Genomic DNA, 20,472 nt, shown 5'->3' with positions numbered 1-20,472 from the left:
TAATTTATTAAGTATTATAATTTTATTACTAAATATTAAATACAATAATGATTAACATGTATTTCATTATAAGTACAAATTTAAATTTTAAATACGCTTGTAACAATTATGTGTTCAAAATTGTCTAGTAATAGTTATTTCATATATGTTTTTGTTATTTCCAGTAAGTATATATCTACAAATTTCATAGTGTTTTTATGAATCACACCGCTACCTATGGAATAATTTATTTTAATAACCTTAATATTTTTATCATACCTACAATAGTATTTCAAATAAATAACAAAAATAACAGTATTTATTATAATAAAAAACATTTTTATGATGTGGAGTGTTATTTTATATTTTTTATTATATATTTATTCCTTAGTGTACTTTATCCTCTCTATTAAGTGTTATTTAGTTCATTTCAAATTCAACTGTTTACATATTGTTCATAAGAGACTAAAAATATTCTTTAAATCTTTTTTGTCAAGAGAATATTAATGTGTACAATGTAAATAACAAAAGTAAATATCATAATTTATATTATGTACATTGGTTTTACAGATTGAAGTAGATCAAGAAAAAAAAACAAGTGCTATGAGTCATATGGCTTGAAGTTATCTTATTTTTTGAGTATTAGGAGTTTGATTGAAAATATTGTATTTTATTAAGTTAGTTGTAGGCACTTAAGAATATTCATCATAATTTTAAAGAGTTTAATAAATAATAATCAATATTTAAATGTGATTAAGTTAAGTTTAAAAATGTTTGACCAATATTTTTTTATTTTTTTTATTATTTCAGGACACTTATCAAATTCTAAACGCCTACTGTTTATGTCAATTTTTTCATATTATAGGTGGGTACCTAATCTATAAAGCACAAATTCAATTATTTTCATGACTACAAAACGTTTTCATCTTTTCATGTATATCAAATATCAATATTTAATATCTATAAAATCATTTACTAGCTAAAATCTTTGACTCAACGGGGTGTTCGACGATACAATAAATACGGAGTAGCAAAAATTACTACTAAACTGATTTACTCTGTAAATTATTAATTGTAATGTATAACTACAAATGATTTGTTTTTCTGTATTCAGATATTTTGTAAGTGATTGATTTTTTTTAATGAATTCTTAAATACACCTAAAAGAGTTGTACACAAATAGAAATGATTGAAAGACAATTAAATAGGTATATTATAATTACAACAATAATTGTTAACGTCCATTTTAAAATTACGCTGTGTTAGAGATCACACGCAATTCAGTATGAATCAACAAGTGGATTCCTATTTCAGATACTATTTAAATACTTAACGATCTAATTTTTATGTCTTAATTTAATGTTTGGATTCAGTTCAATGTACACGAATAATAAAAACTAAGAGGAATATCATTATATAAATAATAATTCGAGGTTTGAAATACAAAAACCTCTGTATTACATAATTATATTCAGAGCCACCCTGTTAAACAATCGATACCTATTAAAATTATATGATTCATACCTATAATTATATTGCACATTGACCATTCTTAAATCGCTCTAACTATAATATTTTATACACTGGTTATATATTATTATATATGTACAGTTATTTGATTGATCGACTTTACTTAAGTATATAATATAATGTCACATTATAACATATTATTATTCAAATACTATATCATATCAATATCTCCTGGAATGACAGTGTTGTATATCTCCTCTGTGGTAAGGTGGCGGCGGTGGCGGCGTTGGAGGAAATCCTCCTCTGTCTTGAGATCCCAACGATTGCCTGTCCACCTCGATAATGTCCTCGTTGTCTTTCTGGAGGGCCGAAAAACACATGTCTCTGTTAGCGCAACAACTTTCCTGATGTCCGATATTACAAGACGACGATATCACGCTGGAGTTGTACTTTTTACGACGGAAAATCTAAAAGACGAAAAAAAAAATGATTGAAATTAATTGATATTCGCAAACAACATACTATATAATACAGCGTCGTCATTGCCATTACTTTGGTTTTGATTATGCTGCGGCTGATGCGTCTGAACTTCCGGTTCAACGCCCAGTATATGAATGGATTCCAAAAGCTGTTGCTCAGTGCTATCCACGTGATAATGAAATCTACAGCCGGTGGCATCTGTATTCACGGAAAATGCGTAATCAAATGCAATATCATCTTGCAGGTTGTATGTCACAATGTTTGTTTGTTTTAGATAAAAAAAAATTTTAAAAATAGGGGTAGGTACGTACTTTTGTGCCTGTACACGCAGTGACAACTTCTTGAATTGTCCAAGGAGTTACAGCTACTATAAAACCTAGCGCCACTGCTCCCATAGCCCTGGTAGTTCGAATGCTTTGTCTCAGTTCTTTCGACGCTAACCGATCAGATACTTCATCGAGAGTGTTCTAAATTAAATTGATTTAGAACTTCAATTTCTCGAGCTAATTATTTATTTATTTATTTTTTTTATTATAAATTCTACGTTGTCCGTCTAGATGTTATACACCTAAGCCTGGCCAAAAGAGAATCAAACTCAACTATTATAACATTATATTTTGTATTACGACAGACAATCGGGAATTACGATGTGCATACTTATTTCAGTAAAATTATGTTGAGACGATTGCATTTGGAAAAATATAATGTGTATAATATATTATATAATATAGGTAGGTATTGTTAAAAGGTCGTGTTTGTCAAATGTTATTGCTAAAAAATTAAACGTGTTTTTGTGCGCAATGATAATTAAAATCCTAATCACGATTTTAATTTAAAATCCAATTTAATTTTTAGTACCGAGGATTTCTATTAATAGCCGCTTACAAAATGTACCTACCTACCTAACAAATATTATAACTTATGATTATCATTTGAAATTTCAAGACCTATCTTTTATCCAATATTTCGAGTACCTATACTGTCTTTCATATAGTGATTTACGTATATAAACATCAACGAAGACGTTAAAAAATTGTATATTTTCGAGTTTCTGTCTAGGAAAAAAGAGTATATAGATACGAATTTAAGAGATTTCTGAGCCTCTGAAATCAGAGGTGTCATCATATACGCGATACTTTTACGTTATTATTAGGTATCTATATTGAACGTTTCTACGATATATATTTATATTTATCAAACTTAACTTAAGCTTTGTTTAAAATACATAATATTATTTCACTCGACCAAAAAGCTGTCTATAATTATTTGCTATACACTTTCTGGTAAAAATCACACGCCCCGATAGGAACAAACGGCATGTGCCAAACGCTATCGTAACCAAAGGCCAATATTGAGGTCGGTAAAAATATCGCGACAAATATATTGTGATGTCTTCTTGAACGTAAACATCGATTTTGTCGGAATATACTGAACTTATTTATAAAATATATTTAACTGTTATATATTCCACCGGGTATAGAAAAATATCTCCCAACACTATTCTGCAAGTTCTACCGCCTCAATCTTTCTAGGAAATGCATTGTATATCGTTCTCCGGTCTCCAGTTTGGCCACACAAGACTTCCATCTCATTAATTTTTAAACTGTCACTGAACGATTCCCTTCTTTACGACTCTGCACACTCCATATGATGATCTAACAGTCTGTGATATCAGCCACTTACTCTTCATCTGTCCCATCTAGCCTATCTACACATCGTGACCACCTATTGTGCATTTTTATAACATCAACAACATCCCTCTCGATACTTACATAAATATATTATCAAACCAACAAAAAAATATCATATTGAATAGGTATAGGTATTATCTTTCTTTAACCATACACTAGGCTTTTGAATTTAATTGTATATCGTTATTATTTTTAATTTTTATTCTAATCAACTTCTATATATATTAACCTAACCTGTATCTTTATAATATTATATAATAATTAATAAGTTGGTGGTACCTTTCCAGCGTTATTGGGCAACATAGGTTGCACTAAAACGGCGCATATGTTGATTTGTTGCCTGTGCCGGAGCCTGTCCACGTGCAATGCCGACCCGTAGAAATACATTAGTGCCATTGTCGTGGGGAAATAAAACAGGCAGGCGGCCAATATTCGCAAACTCGGCCTCTGATAAAACGGCTCGCACGCCATTAGTCCATTGCCGTTGTAGAAGTATCCTCCTCGGCGGATGACCGCCGCACCGAAAGCGGTCAACGAGCCCACTAGAGTCAAACTCAACACCAACATACAGCCCTGTAAGAACAAAAGTCAAATTTTATTTCAGGCGATAACCAATATGACGAGTGGTGACATTTAAAATTTTTCAATTGCACCATGCGATATACAGTATTTTAATGCAAAATAATGTTCTTACATTGCTGGCAGACAATAATATACCTAGATAATTAATAATCGAACGTGATATAATATGTAGGGGCACCTATACAATGAGACTGCAATATATTATCTAATCACTAAACGTAAATAAATATAAAATAAAATTTAAAAATTTAAAAATATATGTATGATTTTTAGATGTACTCCCCTCTTATGAAATTAGTCAACATCGTCTTTTAAATAATAATTTTTTGATGTATATTTTTTTAATTACTACCTTGCCCCTTTGAATATATCTCCGCATGTACCTATACGCCGCTGCATGACGTATCTATTCTCATTTATGAATTACGATTTACCACGTAAAAGTAGGTACCCCAAGTACAACAGTAACAAAGCGACATATTATGTCCAGTAGCCGAAAACATAAGAAGTTGCTTATAAAACGTTCTTTCATGAATCTATTAAAGTCCAAAGTCACAAAGGAAAACTTCGTTACAAGATTTTTCTCAAGTTTAATACACTTGGAATAAATCAGGCTGATAAGTGGTTATTTTAATAATTGTTTATACTACCTATACGGCTATACATGGTTTTAAACATTATAATTTAGCTGAGAATGCTGGCTCTTTTGTTATCAAATTGCACTCTTGGTATCAGCAATTCGCGCCTTTTCTATTTCTAAACTCAATTATTGTATTCATTTCAGAACCGGAACACGACATCGTCACATCGACTGGCCAATTCTTAAATCTGAGTTGTGTGTAGCGAAACTAGGAAGATAGAATCTCTAAATTGTTAAGTTCAATTTCCAATTTATAAAAGTGCTATTTTCACTGCCCCAAAAAAGTTAAGAAAAAAAAATTGCTCTCTCGTTTCAATCAGAATCTAAAGTATTTATATACAACCGTTTAAGCGTTGTAGAAAACAAAAATTATGATAAACGAAAACCATTTATTGGTTTAAATGGTTTAATATTTAATTTCTCTTTTTCTAACATTTTGTTGGATTTGTTTTAAAATCAACTAATAACGAAAAACAAAACATTTTGACTTTCATCTTTCAGTATAATATTATTAAAGTACCAAGGTACCTAAATTTGAAATATGTAAAAAGTTTATGATTCAAATAGTAAATGTATATTTTATATTTTAATATCATTAATTTAGTACCCACTTAAGTATTTTGTAATATTTGTATTGACTACGAACAGCGTGGTCTGTTATTATCTATATATTATGTAGGTTAGGTTATGGGCACTGTAATATAATTGTCTGTTCTTTTATTTCTTAAAAGAAACCATGCTGAAATTATTTAAAAATAACATAATTTTTGTTTTGAACATAAAAGTTTAAGTTAACGTTTACCACTATTTATGAAATATAAATTCAATTAATTTGAATTTAAATTATTTATTTGATTAATACTATAAAAAAAAAAAAAAAACATGTTGAAAAAAAAAATATTTTTTTTGCAATTGATTTCCGGAACATATTACGTGACGTCCAAATTTGAATCGATCCAGTAATTACTTTACACATCCTTGTAAATTCCAGATAAAACTAATATAAATGATTATATATCCGGAAAATGATGGCAAATAATATGTTTTACGAATAAACATTTAATTCAAGAATCTGAATGTAGACTTCAGGTACCTACTATTAAATTACCTACCTAGAAGTCTTTTATTTTTTTTTAATAAAGATAAAATACCAATTACGTATTTTAAAGACTTCAAAAAATTTAACTGTTGTTAAGGTTACATTTATATAAAAATTAACACAATAAAATAGCAACTGTGGGGGACGAGGTGGCCGAGTGGTCATCCGCGTCGGCTGTGGCTCAGCCGGACCGGGTTTGATCCTCGACCATCGGGCGGCATTTTTCTCCGGGCAAGTCACGGTGTCCGGAGAACAAGTGCCGCCATCCCCCACTCCGGGGCATGGCAGAAACCTACGGGTGCCCCAATAGAAATCCTGCCAAAACTCTCATCCACGTGTAAAACCAACCTACAGTTCCATAACAACCTACAGTACTACCCCTTTCCCAATGGCCTTAGTTGCCGCGGGATAATTAAAAAAAAAAAATAAAAAAAATAGCAACTGTTTATTTAAAATGTCTGTCATAAAAATATTTACATAACATACGTTTACTGATATTTTTCATAACGATATTGATGTTGAAACATTATATTAGACGTTTTAATAATTTAAATCAGCAATTTTATACTTCGTCAAAACTATCAAAATTAATGTTTTAAAAATGTATCTAAGTAGTTAACATTTAACTGAGTTTAAGACACATTCACGGCAAATCCACTGACGTTATTTAATTTTATAACGGCAATGCCGTGCAGGCCGGATCAGCTTTAAATTATAATTTATTAATAAATATTATATCTACTATAAAAAATGCAAAGCCTAATTGGAAGACCATTATACAAATCCATAGTTTTTTAGAACTTTCGTCAATAGATTCAGCAAAATCCGTCATAGTCTATACATTTTATTAGGCACTTTTATTTTATATATCAAAACATAAAATATGTTGAATATATATTATATAGTTGACTCACAAAAAACTATAATTTTTTATCTATGTAATATTATTGCCATTGGTTACAGAAAATAAAATAGTTATTACGATTGGATAAAATTTTAGACCGGTATTTTATATTTGGCTGAAACAACTTAAATAACCGTGTTAAAAATCTGTGCAGTTTACATTTAACGAGTTTAAGGACCGATAAGTCCGTGGGCATTTAATTTGTCTAACGCAGTATTTTAAATTTTTTTGTTATTTTTTAAAAAACAAGTCTTTGAAAAAAAAAGCTATTATATAGATGTCCAACGACTTTTGCCGTTTATCGATTTTCTTCAACACTTGAATGAATTGAATTAGACAAAATGTTTGCCTTCCCATTTTGCCAGTGTAAGAATAGATACATTGTTATACGTTGCATTTATATTATATTGAATTATATACGATATTAAATATAGGTAATATGCATAACTGCATAAGTATAGCGAGAGGTAATGGTACCTAATGGTCAAATAAAATATTGTCATTTATTGTTATTATAAAAATGTTGTTTTTGATTTGATTGTTATGTAAAATATTTGATCAGTAGTCTTAACAGATTATCAGTACCTTACTGATATACAAATAAAACGGGAAATCGACCTAATATTGTTTCCCATTATCTATCGATTTTTCAAAGTCCATGTTCTATACGAAGGTATATTTAGCAACCTATAAGAAACTTAGGTATTATTTAATATAATCTATATATAAAAATATAGATTATACCTATAACCTTAAAATATTTTGTACCTATACCTATTATACCTATAAGTTAATTAGGTATTTTCATCACTAATTGTTAGTATAAGGTAATAGGTATATTAAAGAGGAATACATTTAATGGTATATGTTAAATTAAATAATAAAGTATTTGATCATAAGTCCGGCAACTATGGCCATTATAGCTGCTTGTATGGGGAAAAGGTTAATTTGAAACACGTAATATTTGTGTGATAAGGATTTTTTTGCTAAAAATTCTTGGTGGTAACCCATCCGGGAGTTAGTAACGCCAGCTGGTGCGTACACACTCAGAGCGCGTACGCAACTGAGTGTAGACAAAGGGCCACAATAAGACACTCATATATATTATATATTTTGAACTTTTGTACATAAACACAAATACACAATATTATATTATTTATACAATTATACGTATACCTAGTGTTTGAAAATTTCATGAAATTTAAAAAAATGAAATATTTCATGAAATATTTCAAATGTGTGAAATATTTCAGTATTTTAATAAATTTTGTTTTTTTTAAAATAAGTTTTATTTTTATGTATAAAGTAAAAAGTTGTTATAATTTACTTTTATAATTTAATACTACTGAAACCAATCACTAATTACCCATTACCTACTCATTACTTCATTAGTAATGGTTTTTTTTTGTATTAATGGTATTATACATTTAAAATAGTATTCAACATTTTTAAATTGATAAAAAAACATACAAAAATGTTTAAATGATACTATATGTCTATATTAAGTATACCGAATGCTCACATTAGTGTACCATACACTTCTATAGTTCTATAAAATTAAATACTTATTATAGATTTATATATACAAATATAAATGTAGTATGCAGGTATATGGCCAAGTTTTTAATAGGAATACTAGTGATAACTAGTAGATAACTAGGTACTGAATATAGTTTAGTTTAGTTTAGTAGATATACCTAAAGCCTAAAAGGAATTGATAAATTAATTTAATATAATAATTTTTATTAATAAAAACCATAAACATAATATAATTGTTATCATAATAACAAGACCCTAATATAGTATAAATAGTATAATATGTCAACCACGGCACTCATTGCATTAATAACAATGATTATACCAAGAACTCATGGACTGTACTGTCTGTACTATTAATAATTGATAAATAACAATCGTTATAATTTGTTTAAAAAAAAAAATACAATGTTTCACGTTTTTGTGAAATATTTCACCATGTAGTGAAATATTTCACATGAAATATTTCATACTTCAAACACTACGTATACCCAATATATTTTTATAATAACTATCCACTCTTTTATCATAAAATTAAACTATCTTCATTTTATATTATTATAATTGTATTTTTTTTCTATTTTTTAAAGTTAGATACTCCACTAAATCAATATAATATTTCAATATAGGACGTCCCATATTATAATATTATGAATTATGTATCATACATAGACGCCAATAACGTGGATACAAGAAATCCATGAACTTTAATGATAAAATAAGGGTGTATCTACGTATTTCATATTTCTAAATACTAGAAACATTTTCGGTTGTATTATTCTCATTTTATATATTTTATGAATCACATAAAGAATGTTCTTTTTTATCATTAACTGTTTTTATTTACATATGTATTACTATATTAGTATAAACATTGCGAAAACACATCACGTATAGACCGATCATAAATTATTAGGAAACAATTTTAGGGCCAAAATACCAGTAGATACAAAACAATAAATAATACTTTGAACATATTATATTATTTTTTCTCTTCTCTATATTAAGGCATTCATACAAAACATCTTTATAAAAATATAATGCTATTGAAATGTTTTTTTTTCAAATTTTATGTTCTGTGTTATAATAATTGTAATACAAAATATGAAGTACAAATACTATATTAGGTATACTGTTAAACACATTTTAACATAAAAAAAATATTAAGATTAAATATTAATTGTGGCAGTGTATGAAAATATGCATATGCCTCTCTATCAATGTTTTTCAGGAAGTTTATCATACTATACTGCAAGTATCATAACATAGTTACAATTTACACGAAACAGTGAACAAGTTCTATGGATTCCAAAATGATAGTATCGACGTATGTCCGACCTTTCAATTAAATTTAATGCTGAGAATGATACCTTTTCCTAATATGGTTGACTGTTGTCACTACCATACGTTTAGGCCGATGAGAATTTTCAATTGAAACTTAATAAATGGTAATTTCCTTTATACAAAGTGCACAGATTGCAATTTAAGAATTTAACGTAAACCACTAAACTATTTCTTAGTTTGAAATGGAAAATGTATAGGTAAGTTATAAGTTATAACTCAGCAATATGAGTATTTCATCAAGACATTTTCAGGAAAAACTTGCAATATACATAGGATGTAAATCGGAAATAGAAATTCAAATTACGTTTGAACTTAAAGGAAATTACACGCTATATATAGCTATATATAACTAATATAGTATAGCAGAAACGAAAAAAAAAAATTGTGATTAAAAGTATATGCAATTTATTTTCTTAGATAAAAATAGACTTTCTAAACATGACTGGTGATAATTTATTAACAGTAACAAAATAATATTATGCCATTATTACAATGGTATAATGTGGTATTGTTGATTTATTGATAAAATATTATTTTTAAAGTATGAATATTGTTTTACCTAATATCAGTATTGAAGAATATTTTTGAGTTAATAATATAATATGAATGTACAGCATATTATTATAATTAGCCTAACTGAATTTAGTTTTATTTATTAACTAGGTAGGTAAAAATTATTACGTTACAATCGGTCAACCACAAAGAATTTTAAAAATATTAAATGATGTAAACACATAAACATAAACATTTAAAACAATTTATTGTATTTTGGATAAAATATATAGATTACGTTGATTGGGATAATGGAAAAGTCAAAGGAAATAGTATTTTTACGATGTAAATAAGCATAAATATTGTATAATATTTTACTTTAGTTAGTTCCGTCGTAAATGATAAATACTTCGTATTTTCATTCTATACTCAATTTTCGTTCACACGAATAAACATTAAATATCTGTGTATTTATTATAAGTTTATGAACCATTTCTTTTATTTTTATTGTTATTCATCAAAAGATTTATAAATATGAGTTTGAATACTTGTATAAAATTATTAGAAGTACCTATATCGAAAATATGAGAAACTGAATATAAATGTATCTTTTACGAATTGTAAATGGAAATTATTCATAGTTTTTAAACAAAATATAGGTTCCAGAGTGGTACTTAAATTTTATTACACGATTTTATTTGTTTGATATCATCAGTTAATAGCAATGCTTATGATTTAATTTTGAATAACCTGTAAATGAATCAATTCCCATGACTGAAATAGTCACACATTTTAATAATATTTTCAAATCATATTCATTCATGGTAATTTCATATAAATCCTAGTTCAAAAAATGTGCACTGATAATAATAAAATTGATTCAATTTTTGATAAATATTTATTTTCGTACACATTTTAGGTTCTGGACAGAAATAAGAAGAACTTTATTTTGGAATGCAAAGATTTTACTTTTGAGAAAGCTGGTTTAAGAGTTGGTAATAGTAAATTAGTAAATACATTAAAGTTTATTATATTTATAATATGTATTGTTTATGCAAGGAATAAGTTTCACAAGGAGTATAATATGTGTATTGATGAATTACATGAACCTATTGTTATATATTATATACAATTACATTCGCAATTCATCTGAAGTGTATATGCTAGACGCTTTTAAATACAGTCTCAGCACAATAACTCACATAACTCTCTCATAACAACTTCAATACTCACCAGTCACTTAGTATTTGCACCGAAAAAGCAGTTTCACTCGAAAAACTATCCAGACATATTATCTTGTCATAAGTACAAACTTAATAATATAATATAGGTACCCACCTAGCTCCTAAAGAGCGAAGACACCAAATGTCCATTAGAGATGGAAGAAAATTTGATTCGTATCAGAACTGTTATTTTTTCTTTTTATATATTATAATATTTTAAATTATTTTTTAACATACACAGTATAAGCGCACCTTAACTACAAACTTTTTACTAAATATAGTAGATACAATGAAATTTGTATTCTATTATATTTTTACTGATTTTTTTTCGAAAAATAAAGACAACCTACAGATGATAATTTATTAGGGATGCCAAATATTGTGTAATGCGGCGTAACAAAATAATTTTGAGTGTTCATAGTCTATTCACATTGCCTGTAGCACACTCGCGAGTAAATGTGAATATCGGTGATCTAAAAATTATGTTTAGTTTTCAATGAATATCATACGTACCTATCAATAGATAGTATCTACACTTTAAAAATAGTTTTATATTGAATATGAATAAGTAATTATGTAATTTTTATAGAAAAATAGTTTGTTAATAAACAAAGCGATTAATAGTAACTTAAATTTTCATCACAAAATTCAGGAAAATGCTAATATTATTTATATGTATATTGTATAATAATACTGTATAGCATAAATGTATTACCATGAAGCTGAAATACTATTGTATTATCAGTGATGGGAATTTTATCGTAAACAATTATGGTGAAGTTTTCTAAGGTTTAAGTTTGTTCGTAGATACATATTATTATATAATAGTAATTAACACTCAACAGTATAATGTATATAAAAAAAAAAATTATATAAAAATTGAAAGCGTTAAATTCGAGAATATTAACACGCATAATATGCTGTTCCAATATACTATGGTTTATCTAAGTAATAAGATAATTTACCTACTAATGAACCAAATAATATCTAAATAATAATATTATGCGTATGAAAAAAATGTGTTATAACAATGGGAGACTCAATTTTATGAACAGTAAAAAAAATTACTGACTAAGAAATCATCGTTAAAATTAAATGAATTCACATCTTTATGTATAAATACATGAAGGTAACTTTTAAATTTGTTCATTGTTGAACAAAACTTTAGAGGGTAGGTATATCTAATGGGAATTATATACTCCATAGGTACCTACTCACAATAATGATTATGGAACATTCGTAGCATTCTCTCGTTATAGTGTTGGTAACACTACAATAAATAGTATTGCCGGACATACTATATTAGATAGAGCATCTATTATTGCAGAAATAAAATTGCTATCCATCTCTTGTAAATATTTGCAGGTGTTTGAAGTATCATTCAACCAGTAACATATTAATTTTATAAAATGTGCTTTAAATATACATAAATAACTGCAGTTAAATTTCAAGATTTTTTAATTTTTCGTTAAAATTACCCTTTTTAAACACCATAAACAACATAAACTATTATAATCTATTATGACAATATTTTCTATTTATTTGAGGATCACATAAAAATTTAATAACTTACTTTTTTACTCGAATGCTTGTGATATTTTTCAGGGTGCAACATACATGTGTATCTGTCGACTGCCATGAAAACTAATATCATAGCATTCTGTTGCGGCAATGCTGCCCTTAAAAGAGCCTGAAAAATAAAGAAAAATATAATAATGACTTTTGTTTAATTTTTTGAGTAACTTATAGTGATTTATTTCTCGATAATATAGGTCATAATGGACCATAAAAATATTGTGCTAAAATAAAAATCTGATATTTATATATTATTTTATAAGTAGTACAAAAAAGATTATTATTTTCAAGAACGCACGTACTCCGTAAGAGTATAATATTTCATGTTTTTAAACCTACCAGTGAAGGGTTAACATTTTAGTTTTAATAGTTTATAAGAGTATGCTTTATTTTTGTATTCTTTTATTATTTACACCTTTTTTTAAGTGCTTATATTGGCAATTTTAAAATAATGTTTCATCATAAACATGTACATATGTTAACATCACGAAATATTCTTTATATTTTATATTTAATAATACGTAATAACTATCACAGTGTCGTTGATTACTATTTTCGATCAACAGCTCTGTTAAGATATTTGAATTTTCAAGTATTTATGTATATGTACAATTATCTCATTGAAATAAATTTGAGTGGAATTATTATTACGTCGCACTTATTAAAAACTATACAAACTTTCACTCGATAGGTAGGTATAGGTAGTATATTTAATTTAAAATAAAAATAATGAAGAACTAAACTTAAAAAGTACTTATTATAGTAAAACTTATAATAATACAAGATTTATGAGTAGACACATCAAAAATAAATTTTAATTAAAAATAAATAAGGCTATATTGAAAAAAATTGGGAAATTGATAAGAACATATTTATAGTTTTTAAAATCAATTAAAATGTTTATTCAAAATTAGAATAAACGAAACATTATTCACGAAGTGATAAGTTTCTACATATTAATTAAAAATATCTAATAAGATTGAAATTTACAATAAACATTTATGTTCAATACTTTGATTAGTTAAGCTAGAGTTAAGATTCAGTTAAAATACGCAAAATAATAGTTTAACATGTTTAAAACATAATGACTTTTACTAAATAATTCAGTCATAACATGTTTATTGTACGTTTTTTCAATTTGTAAATGATTAGAGACTGATACGACATTTTTAATAAAATTTATAAAATATTCAAGTAGGTACTTGATTATTTTAACTTTTAAGTAAGTATGTTATTTTTAGCGTTTTAACTAATTTAAAAAAGGGTCATTAAATATTAATGGTGTTTGGTTTGATGTTTATTATCAAATAAGAAATATGTATGCTTAACAAGGTTAAGTATAAGTTCGTATGTTTTAAAGTTTTATAAAATCTTTTGGCTTTTACGATGCTTTTAACTTATACAATGCTGTGGTGTAACAACTTTTAGAATAACTTTTGGCGGATTATTTTAATGTACATTAAACCGATTTAACTCTCGTAATATTATAATAATAATTGTATTATAGGTACTACAAACCTTGTCAATTAATATATAGGTACTAGAAATAATACATCATTTTTAAAATATCGTCTGAAATAACCACGGTAGAACGATCACGTAATTTATTATGTTTCATATTATCATTATCTATGTAATAATATTATACGTCGAGATGGATTTTAAAAATTGTATCTTAGTAGATTGCAGTTATGGGTACCGACGTATACGCGCGAAAGGGATGGATCGTCAAAATTATATACATTAGAAAAATGTTCGTATATGCATTGCATGTATAATATACGTATGTATGTATGTATATATATATATATAATATAATATTTATATATATGGGTAAATAGGTGCCTTCAAATAATATCATGAATGTCCGCTCGAGTATTATACCTAGATAAAAATACGACTACGCCACGCAGCACTGGACCAGGCGGCGGCGGCAGCATGGTCTCGATGAATCATGTCAAAGGGGTGAATACTCAGAAGCAATCTACTCCTCGACCGGTGTTGAATTTTAAAAGGACGGCCTACAAGAGTGATTACCCGATTAACTGCTAAACGGAACATGCGAGGCGCCGGAATAGCGGCGGATAAGGTTGGACTCGAATAAAAAAAGAGAATCATTCTTTTTTAAACTTTCCGGAGAATCAATTGTACTTATGTACATTATATGTATTATGTATTATGTATTATTATTATTATTATTATCATCATCATGGTATTCGTTAAGGTGTTAGTTTCGTCCGGGCAACGTGCTGAATGTTAAACAGCTATTGTTACGTTTCGAACATGTATTTCTCACGTCGTCGTCGTCGTTTCCATCTCAGTCTCCGTCCATACCCTATAGTGCTCGCGCGTAACGGCCAAGTCTGCACGCACGCGCGGTTTCCTATTCCGATCACGGTCGTCTGGTAAATTGATAGACTTAAAAGTGTCCATCTTTATAGTATAATGCTCTGTGTATAGGTCCCGTCAACGTTCTCATAACTTGCTAGTGTTTGGTAAAAATCTGTTGAAAACAGTAACGGCTTCCATCTCTTCCAATCGGTGGCACGACATGAGTTCAAATCACTTTCATAGTTACGCACCCTCGACGTTCAGTTTACACTGATAGGTATAAATTTTTATATTCACGATACCAGAAAAAAAAAATTAAGAACTTTTTGTTTTTAATATTACCTATTGTACATTTTATATAATAATGTTCAATATAATTTTCTCTCCGTGATAGGGAATGTAGTGTACAGTATTTTTTCATTTCTTCGCTAACATATTGTAATATTTATATCGTTTATAAATAAGTCATCGTCTATCGATTTCGTCTACATCATCGTTTTGTTGCGTTTATATAGATTGCCGCAGCTGGTAATTTTCACCACCAGTATAGAATAGCAGCATTCATGATGTCGATTCGTCATCACAAAATTATTTCGATCTTTTCGCTTCTTTTATTATACACGGCGGACCGCGCCCCGCATATAATACGATGTATAATAATAATAATAATATAATATACGCCGCGGTGGCGGTCGTACATTGGAAAACTCTGTCCACCCACCCATATCATCGCCTAGTAATGGGATTATAAGAGGATTTCGATAACGCGATCGCGATGTACCGTTCGAACGGTTTCGTCTGTACATCTCGTGGGAAATATAATACCGCACTGAAAAGTGTCTTAATAATTTCCTTGGGACTACGCATAATGGCTCAATGCCGGGCATATTCCGGTATATAGTCATTTGGATAGCATTAGGTACCGTCTATTCGCCCTATACAATAAGGGGTGGTGTGGATTTAGGAAAGCTGCACGGCAACGCTATTGGAAATAGTTTTACTTTATATTATATAATATAGAAGGGGCGATCCGGGGGAAGAAGAAGAAGAAGAAGAAGAAGAGTTCAAACTATTCTCTTGAACCATATAATATATGTATATATACAAGAATACGATCACTCTATTCGATATAAATAAATTGATCTTAAAAGTAAAATAACATGTTCAATTGTTACGTTTTAAAGTAATATTACCCGCGGGTCCTATTTAACGGAACTACATTATTATAGTATAGTGGTTTTGCTATCAGCTAAATTTCATTATCATTGAATATGGTATAATATTAAATAAGTATAACAACTAACGAATAATCGAGATAACCGACAAACGAAAAAGTGTAATACAAGATGTGTTGAGTTTTTTATTTATATTTAAACTATTAATATTGTAACGTACCTTATATTGGTTGTATTCTCGAAGCGTATAATACGCGTTGCCTATTATAATACCTACTTATTGTGGTGTTTTTGTGGGATTAAAAATTGTATTACGATTTTATCTCCTATATCGATCTTATTGACAGTTTCTCTTGTTGACACCGTTGGTTTCCCATTGTAAATCAATAAGATGTAATTTATATGGCTATTTTATTCTATAATTTTGATACTTATAAGTCATGAGTTAAATTCAGTGTGAAGTATTTACCATTCTGATATCATATATCCATAATATAGGTATTTTAATATTTACATTTAAATATTTAATTTAGTCTACACAATTGTTCATAATAAGTCACAACCAGCGTTGTTCGGAATTGTTGTACCGTTAGTTTTGGGAAAGTTAACGTCATTTTTAGTTAGTCGATCCTGTTATTTAACGGATTGAAAATTATACAGAAAACATACTGAAAATAGTATAAAAAAGGAACCTTTTTTTGCAAAATAAAACTTCAAAAAATATCAAAGTTAAGGAAACAAAACGATGTTATATATTATGATATATTTAGTGCATTTATACACTTTTTCGACATGATCATTGTTATAAAAGCATATGTTGGAAATAAACTATAGTATGTACAAAAAAAAGTTAGTATTATGGGACAGATATTACAAAATATATTTCTATTAACATTCTTCTATATTTCACTCAAATTATTTAACTACAAGTTTTATATAGTAAGTTATACAAAATTACAATTTAAGTATTTACCCACGTATTGCTAAGATTAAATAAGAAAATAACACTACAACAATTTTCTATACGTATGATTTTAATTTCGTGAAATGGTTAGAGAGTTAGGTATAGCCCGGTATAGGTACAACAAATATTACATTGACAACATTTTGTGTAAAATATCATATTTTTTCCTAATACTCTTTAATGTTTTAATTTCATTATCTATATTCTATAGGTGATTTGTGAAAAAAATTATAATTTATTCATTTTCAAATAATATTTAGGTACGTTTTTAAAGGCAAATAGTTAAAATAATATTTAATGTGAAATGTAATAATTAAAATTTATTTTGCATAGATAATCATATAATATATAAAACTTGATCATTCAAAATTCTATATTCTATATTGTAAAAATATATGAATTATTGACTTACTTGAATCTGACATACGATTTCCGAATATGGCCAACAATGGACTAGAGCTGAAAAAGCTGCTAACGGTGTAACTAGCAGTCCAATGGCCAAGTCATTGCAAGCGAGCGATGTCACCAAGTATCGAGGCTGAAAATTGACGGAGATAAAGTACTAGGTAACTAAATTATTTATTTTAATACAAGTTATCTACTTTACCATTTTATGCTATATCTAAGCTATACGTGAATGGTGAAAATATGCAAAAAAAAATGTAGGTGAATAGTAATGTCTTACCTGTGGGTGTATAAATTTTGTGTATCTGTCGCTGTTGATCGTGACTATCACCATGAGATTAGCGACGAGTATGGCCACTGTGAGCAACGAGACGAATGCACTCTCTGTAATACCTGATACGGTTATGCGAAATAACAGACCATTAGTGTAGATGCGCGGATGCCAGCAACTACTATTGTACAAGAGTGGAGCTGTTAGCACTGTTGACCTGCCAGCCCTCATTTTCTTACATGGTTTTATTCTGAAAAAATAAATGTCACATGGTAAAATGAATATGTATAATAATAGTATAATATTATAGAATAATTAAATTATTGACAATTATTTTTTTTTTAAATCTATTATTTTTATTTTATCAGAATAAACGTCGCGCGGCTTTTGTAACAATGTAAGGATACAAAAATTGACAATCTTATGAAAATACAAGTCAAATTATTTGAAATACGAGTATGAAAAATCTGTTTTCGAATATTCAAATAAAATATTCAATAATAATAACAAAAAAAAATTAGAAATAAGAAAATAATCGAACTGTTAAACAACATTTCTGCTGTGTGCTAAATATGTGTATGAGTGCATACACCTATATACCCTTCAATCATTTAATTGATTGTTATATCTAACTAGTATAATATACAATATTTATGTATGATTAACTAAAAATATGTGTTTTTTAGTCATAATAATAATAATTATATTATCAATGAAGACCTAGTGTGGCTCGGTGGTTGGTCTCAATCACAAACGTGTTCTGAGGGTAAAGTATCGGTCGATGTCGCTAGTTCCCGACCACTCAAGTTTTAGTGAAGAATTCTAGCTCCACATGCACGTGTTTCTCAATCGACCGTAGCTCCCCAAGAAAATTCTAATGGCCAAACAGATGCTGATGCTTAAGATAAATAAAAAAAATAATAATAATAATAATAAATATTAATAACAATAATATTTCTACTGCGGATTTGACATACAGACTTACTTATTGAACATAATATTAATATATACATATATATATTATTATACATATATTATAACGATTAAAGCTAATTATATATTTTTAGTATACTACCGAAATCATGACCGTTTTCTCATGTTTTTTCGCTTTAATATTTTAGTGTTATGTATTATATACAGGTTAAATTATATAATTATTTTATTGTCATATCACTTATTGTATAATAATAGTAAACAATGATTAACAAAAAAAAAATTAATTTTCGTTTTTTTCGCTGTGTAACGAAAATACGTTTAAAGTAACTATACTCTACATTTAGTTCTTATAGGTTCTTTAACATGTTATCTTCATTTAAAACTTTGATCATTTACGCGCATGCATACCATCCGGAGTTTCAAGTTTTAAGCTTTTTACAAAAAGAATATAATGCTTTTATAATTTATTTTTAATAATTTTCCGTGGAATTTGTTTATTCTGGTTTATTATTAGATGCCCTTTTATCATCATATAATAATTATGCTGTAAACTTCTTAAAATATTCAAAAACGAATGATAGGTTAAACAAGGCAGTCGGAAGAAATAATTATTTATTTGTTCGTAGTATTGATTAAATAATAAATATTATAAAAATAAAATATGTTCATATCTTTATTAACTTAACTGTTTTGTTATGGTCATAGGCCTTATACTCAATAAGGTTTATGGTTATGATGGACTAATGTTTCTAGATAATATGTTTATATTTATTTTGAAACACTTATAATTTATAATTATTACCTTGGTAATTTAATTTGAGTCAAAGAATAAATTTTTGTTTACAAATAAACAGTCGTTACTTTTATGAAATTAAATAGGTTCTTAGTATATCATTAAAGGAGTATATGAAATATTTATTATTATAATCATTTTAATTTTGGTTATTATTATTATTATAATTATAAATACAAATTTAAACAGAAATGATAAGTGGAAAGAATAAGTTGATGAAAATAGGGACAATTTTATCCACATACCATTGCAAGAGATGGGTTAGCTACTTAAATTGGTTTGTCATCATGTTTAACTTAAAAGCGGAGTATAGAATAATACAAATTTCGAAGTTAATTTTTGTTCAGCTATTTTTTTTCAGTTTTAACTTTAGACATATTAACTTAAGGTTTATTTATATCAAACTTCTTACCCTATCAAAATCATACCATAAAGGTACATAACGTAATTAAAGAACTTTTTTAACCGTAAAAAGTTGTTTTCAAAACATTCCAAAACCAGTACAAAAAAAAAAATAAAAATATTTAAAATTTGTATGCTTATAGGTAGTTAACTTACAAAGTTAAAATTTCAAGATGTACT

The 20,472-nt window shown here is 27.6% G+C and overlaps 1 protein-coding gene across 4 annotated transcripts in view; it reads right to left on the bottom strand.

Annotated features, from left to right (window-relative positions):
- Positions 1-98: 98 nt before the first annotated feature.
- Positions 99-20,472, bottom strand: part of LOC107171931 (trace amine-associated receptor 1) — a 54,322-nt gene continuing 33,948 nt past the window's right edge. Inside the window, exons 1-8 of one of the 4 annotated variants that reach the window (XM_089228448.1) lie at positions 20,449-20,465; positions 18,171-18,411; positions 17,898-18,023; positions 13,014-13,130; positions 3,900-4,193; positions 2,241-2,396; positions 2,002-2,127; positions 99-1,916 (exon numbers count right to left, since the gene is read on the bottom strand). In XM_089228448.1, coding sequence (XP_089084574.1) covers positions 1,671-1,916; positions 2,002-2,127; positions 2,241-2,396; positions 3,900-4,193; positions 13,014-13,130; positions 17,898-18,023; positions 18,171-18,392 — 1,287 coding nt within the window. In that variant the 5' untranslated portion in view covers positions 18,393-18,411; positions 20,449-20,465 and the 3' untranslated portion in view covers positions 99-1,670. Of the gene's footprint in view, positions 1,917-2,001; positions 2,128-2,240; positions 2,397-3,899; positions 4,194-13,013; positions 13,131-17,897; positions 18,024-18,170; positions 18,412-18,881; positions 18,997-20,448; positions 20,466-20,472 lie in introns of those variants that run through there. The other 3 variants (XM_089228447.1, XM_089228446.1, XM_089228445.1) reach the window with 3 other exon arrangements.

The sequence above is a fragment of the Diuraphis noxia genome, unplaced genomic scaffold (genome assembly GCF_037042655.1).
Source record: "Diuraphis noxia isolate RWA-SAM2 unplaced genomic scaffold, SU_Dnox_SAM2 contig0005, whole genome shotgun sequence".
In the NCBI taxonomy this organism is placed as follows: Eukaryota; Metazoa; Arthropoda; class Insecta; order Hemiptera; family Aphididae; genus Diuraphis; species Diuraphis noxia.
This window is presented reverse-complemented; position numbering and strand designations above follow the sequence as displayed.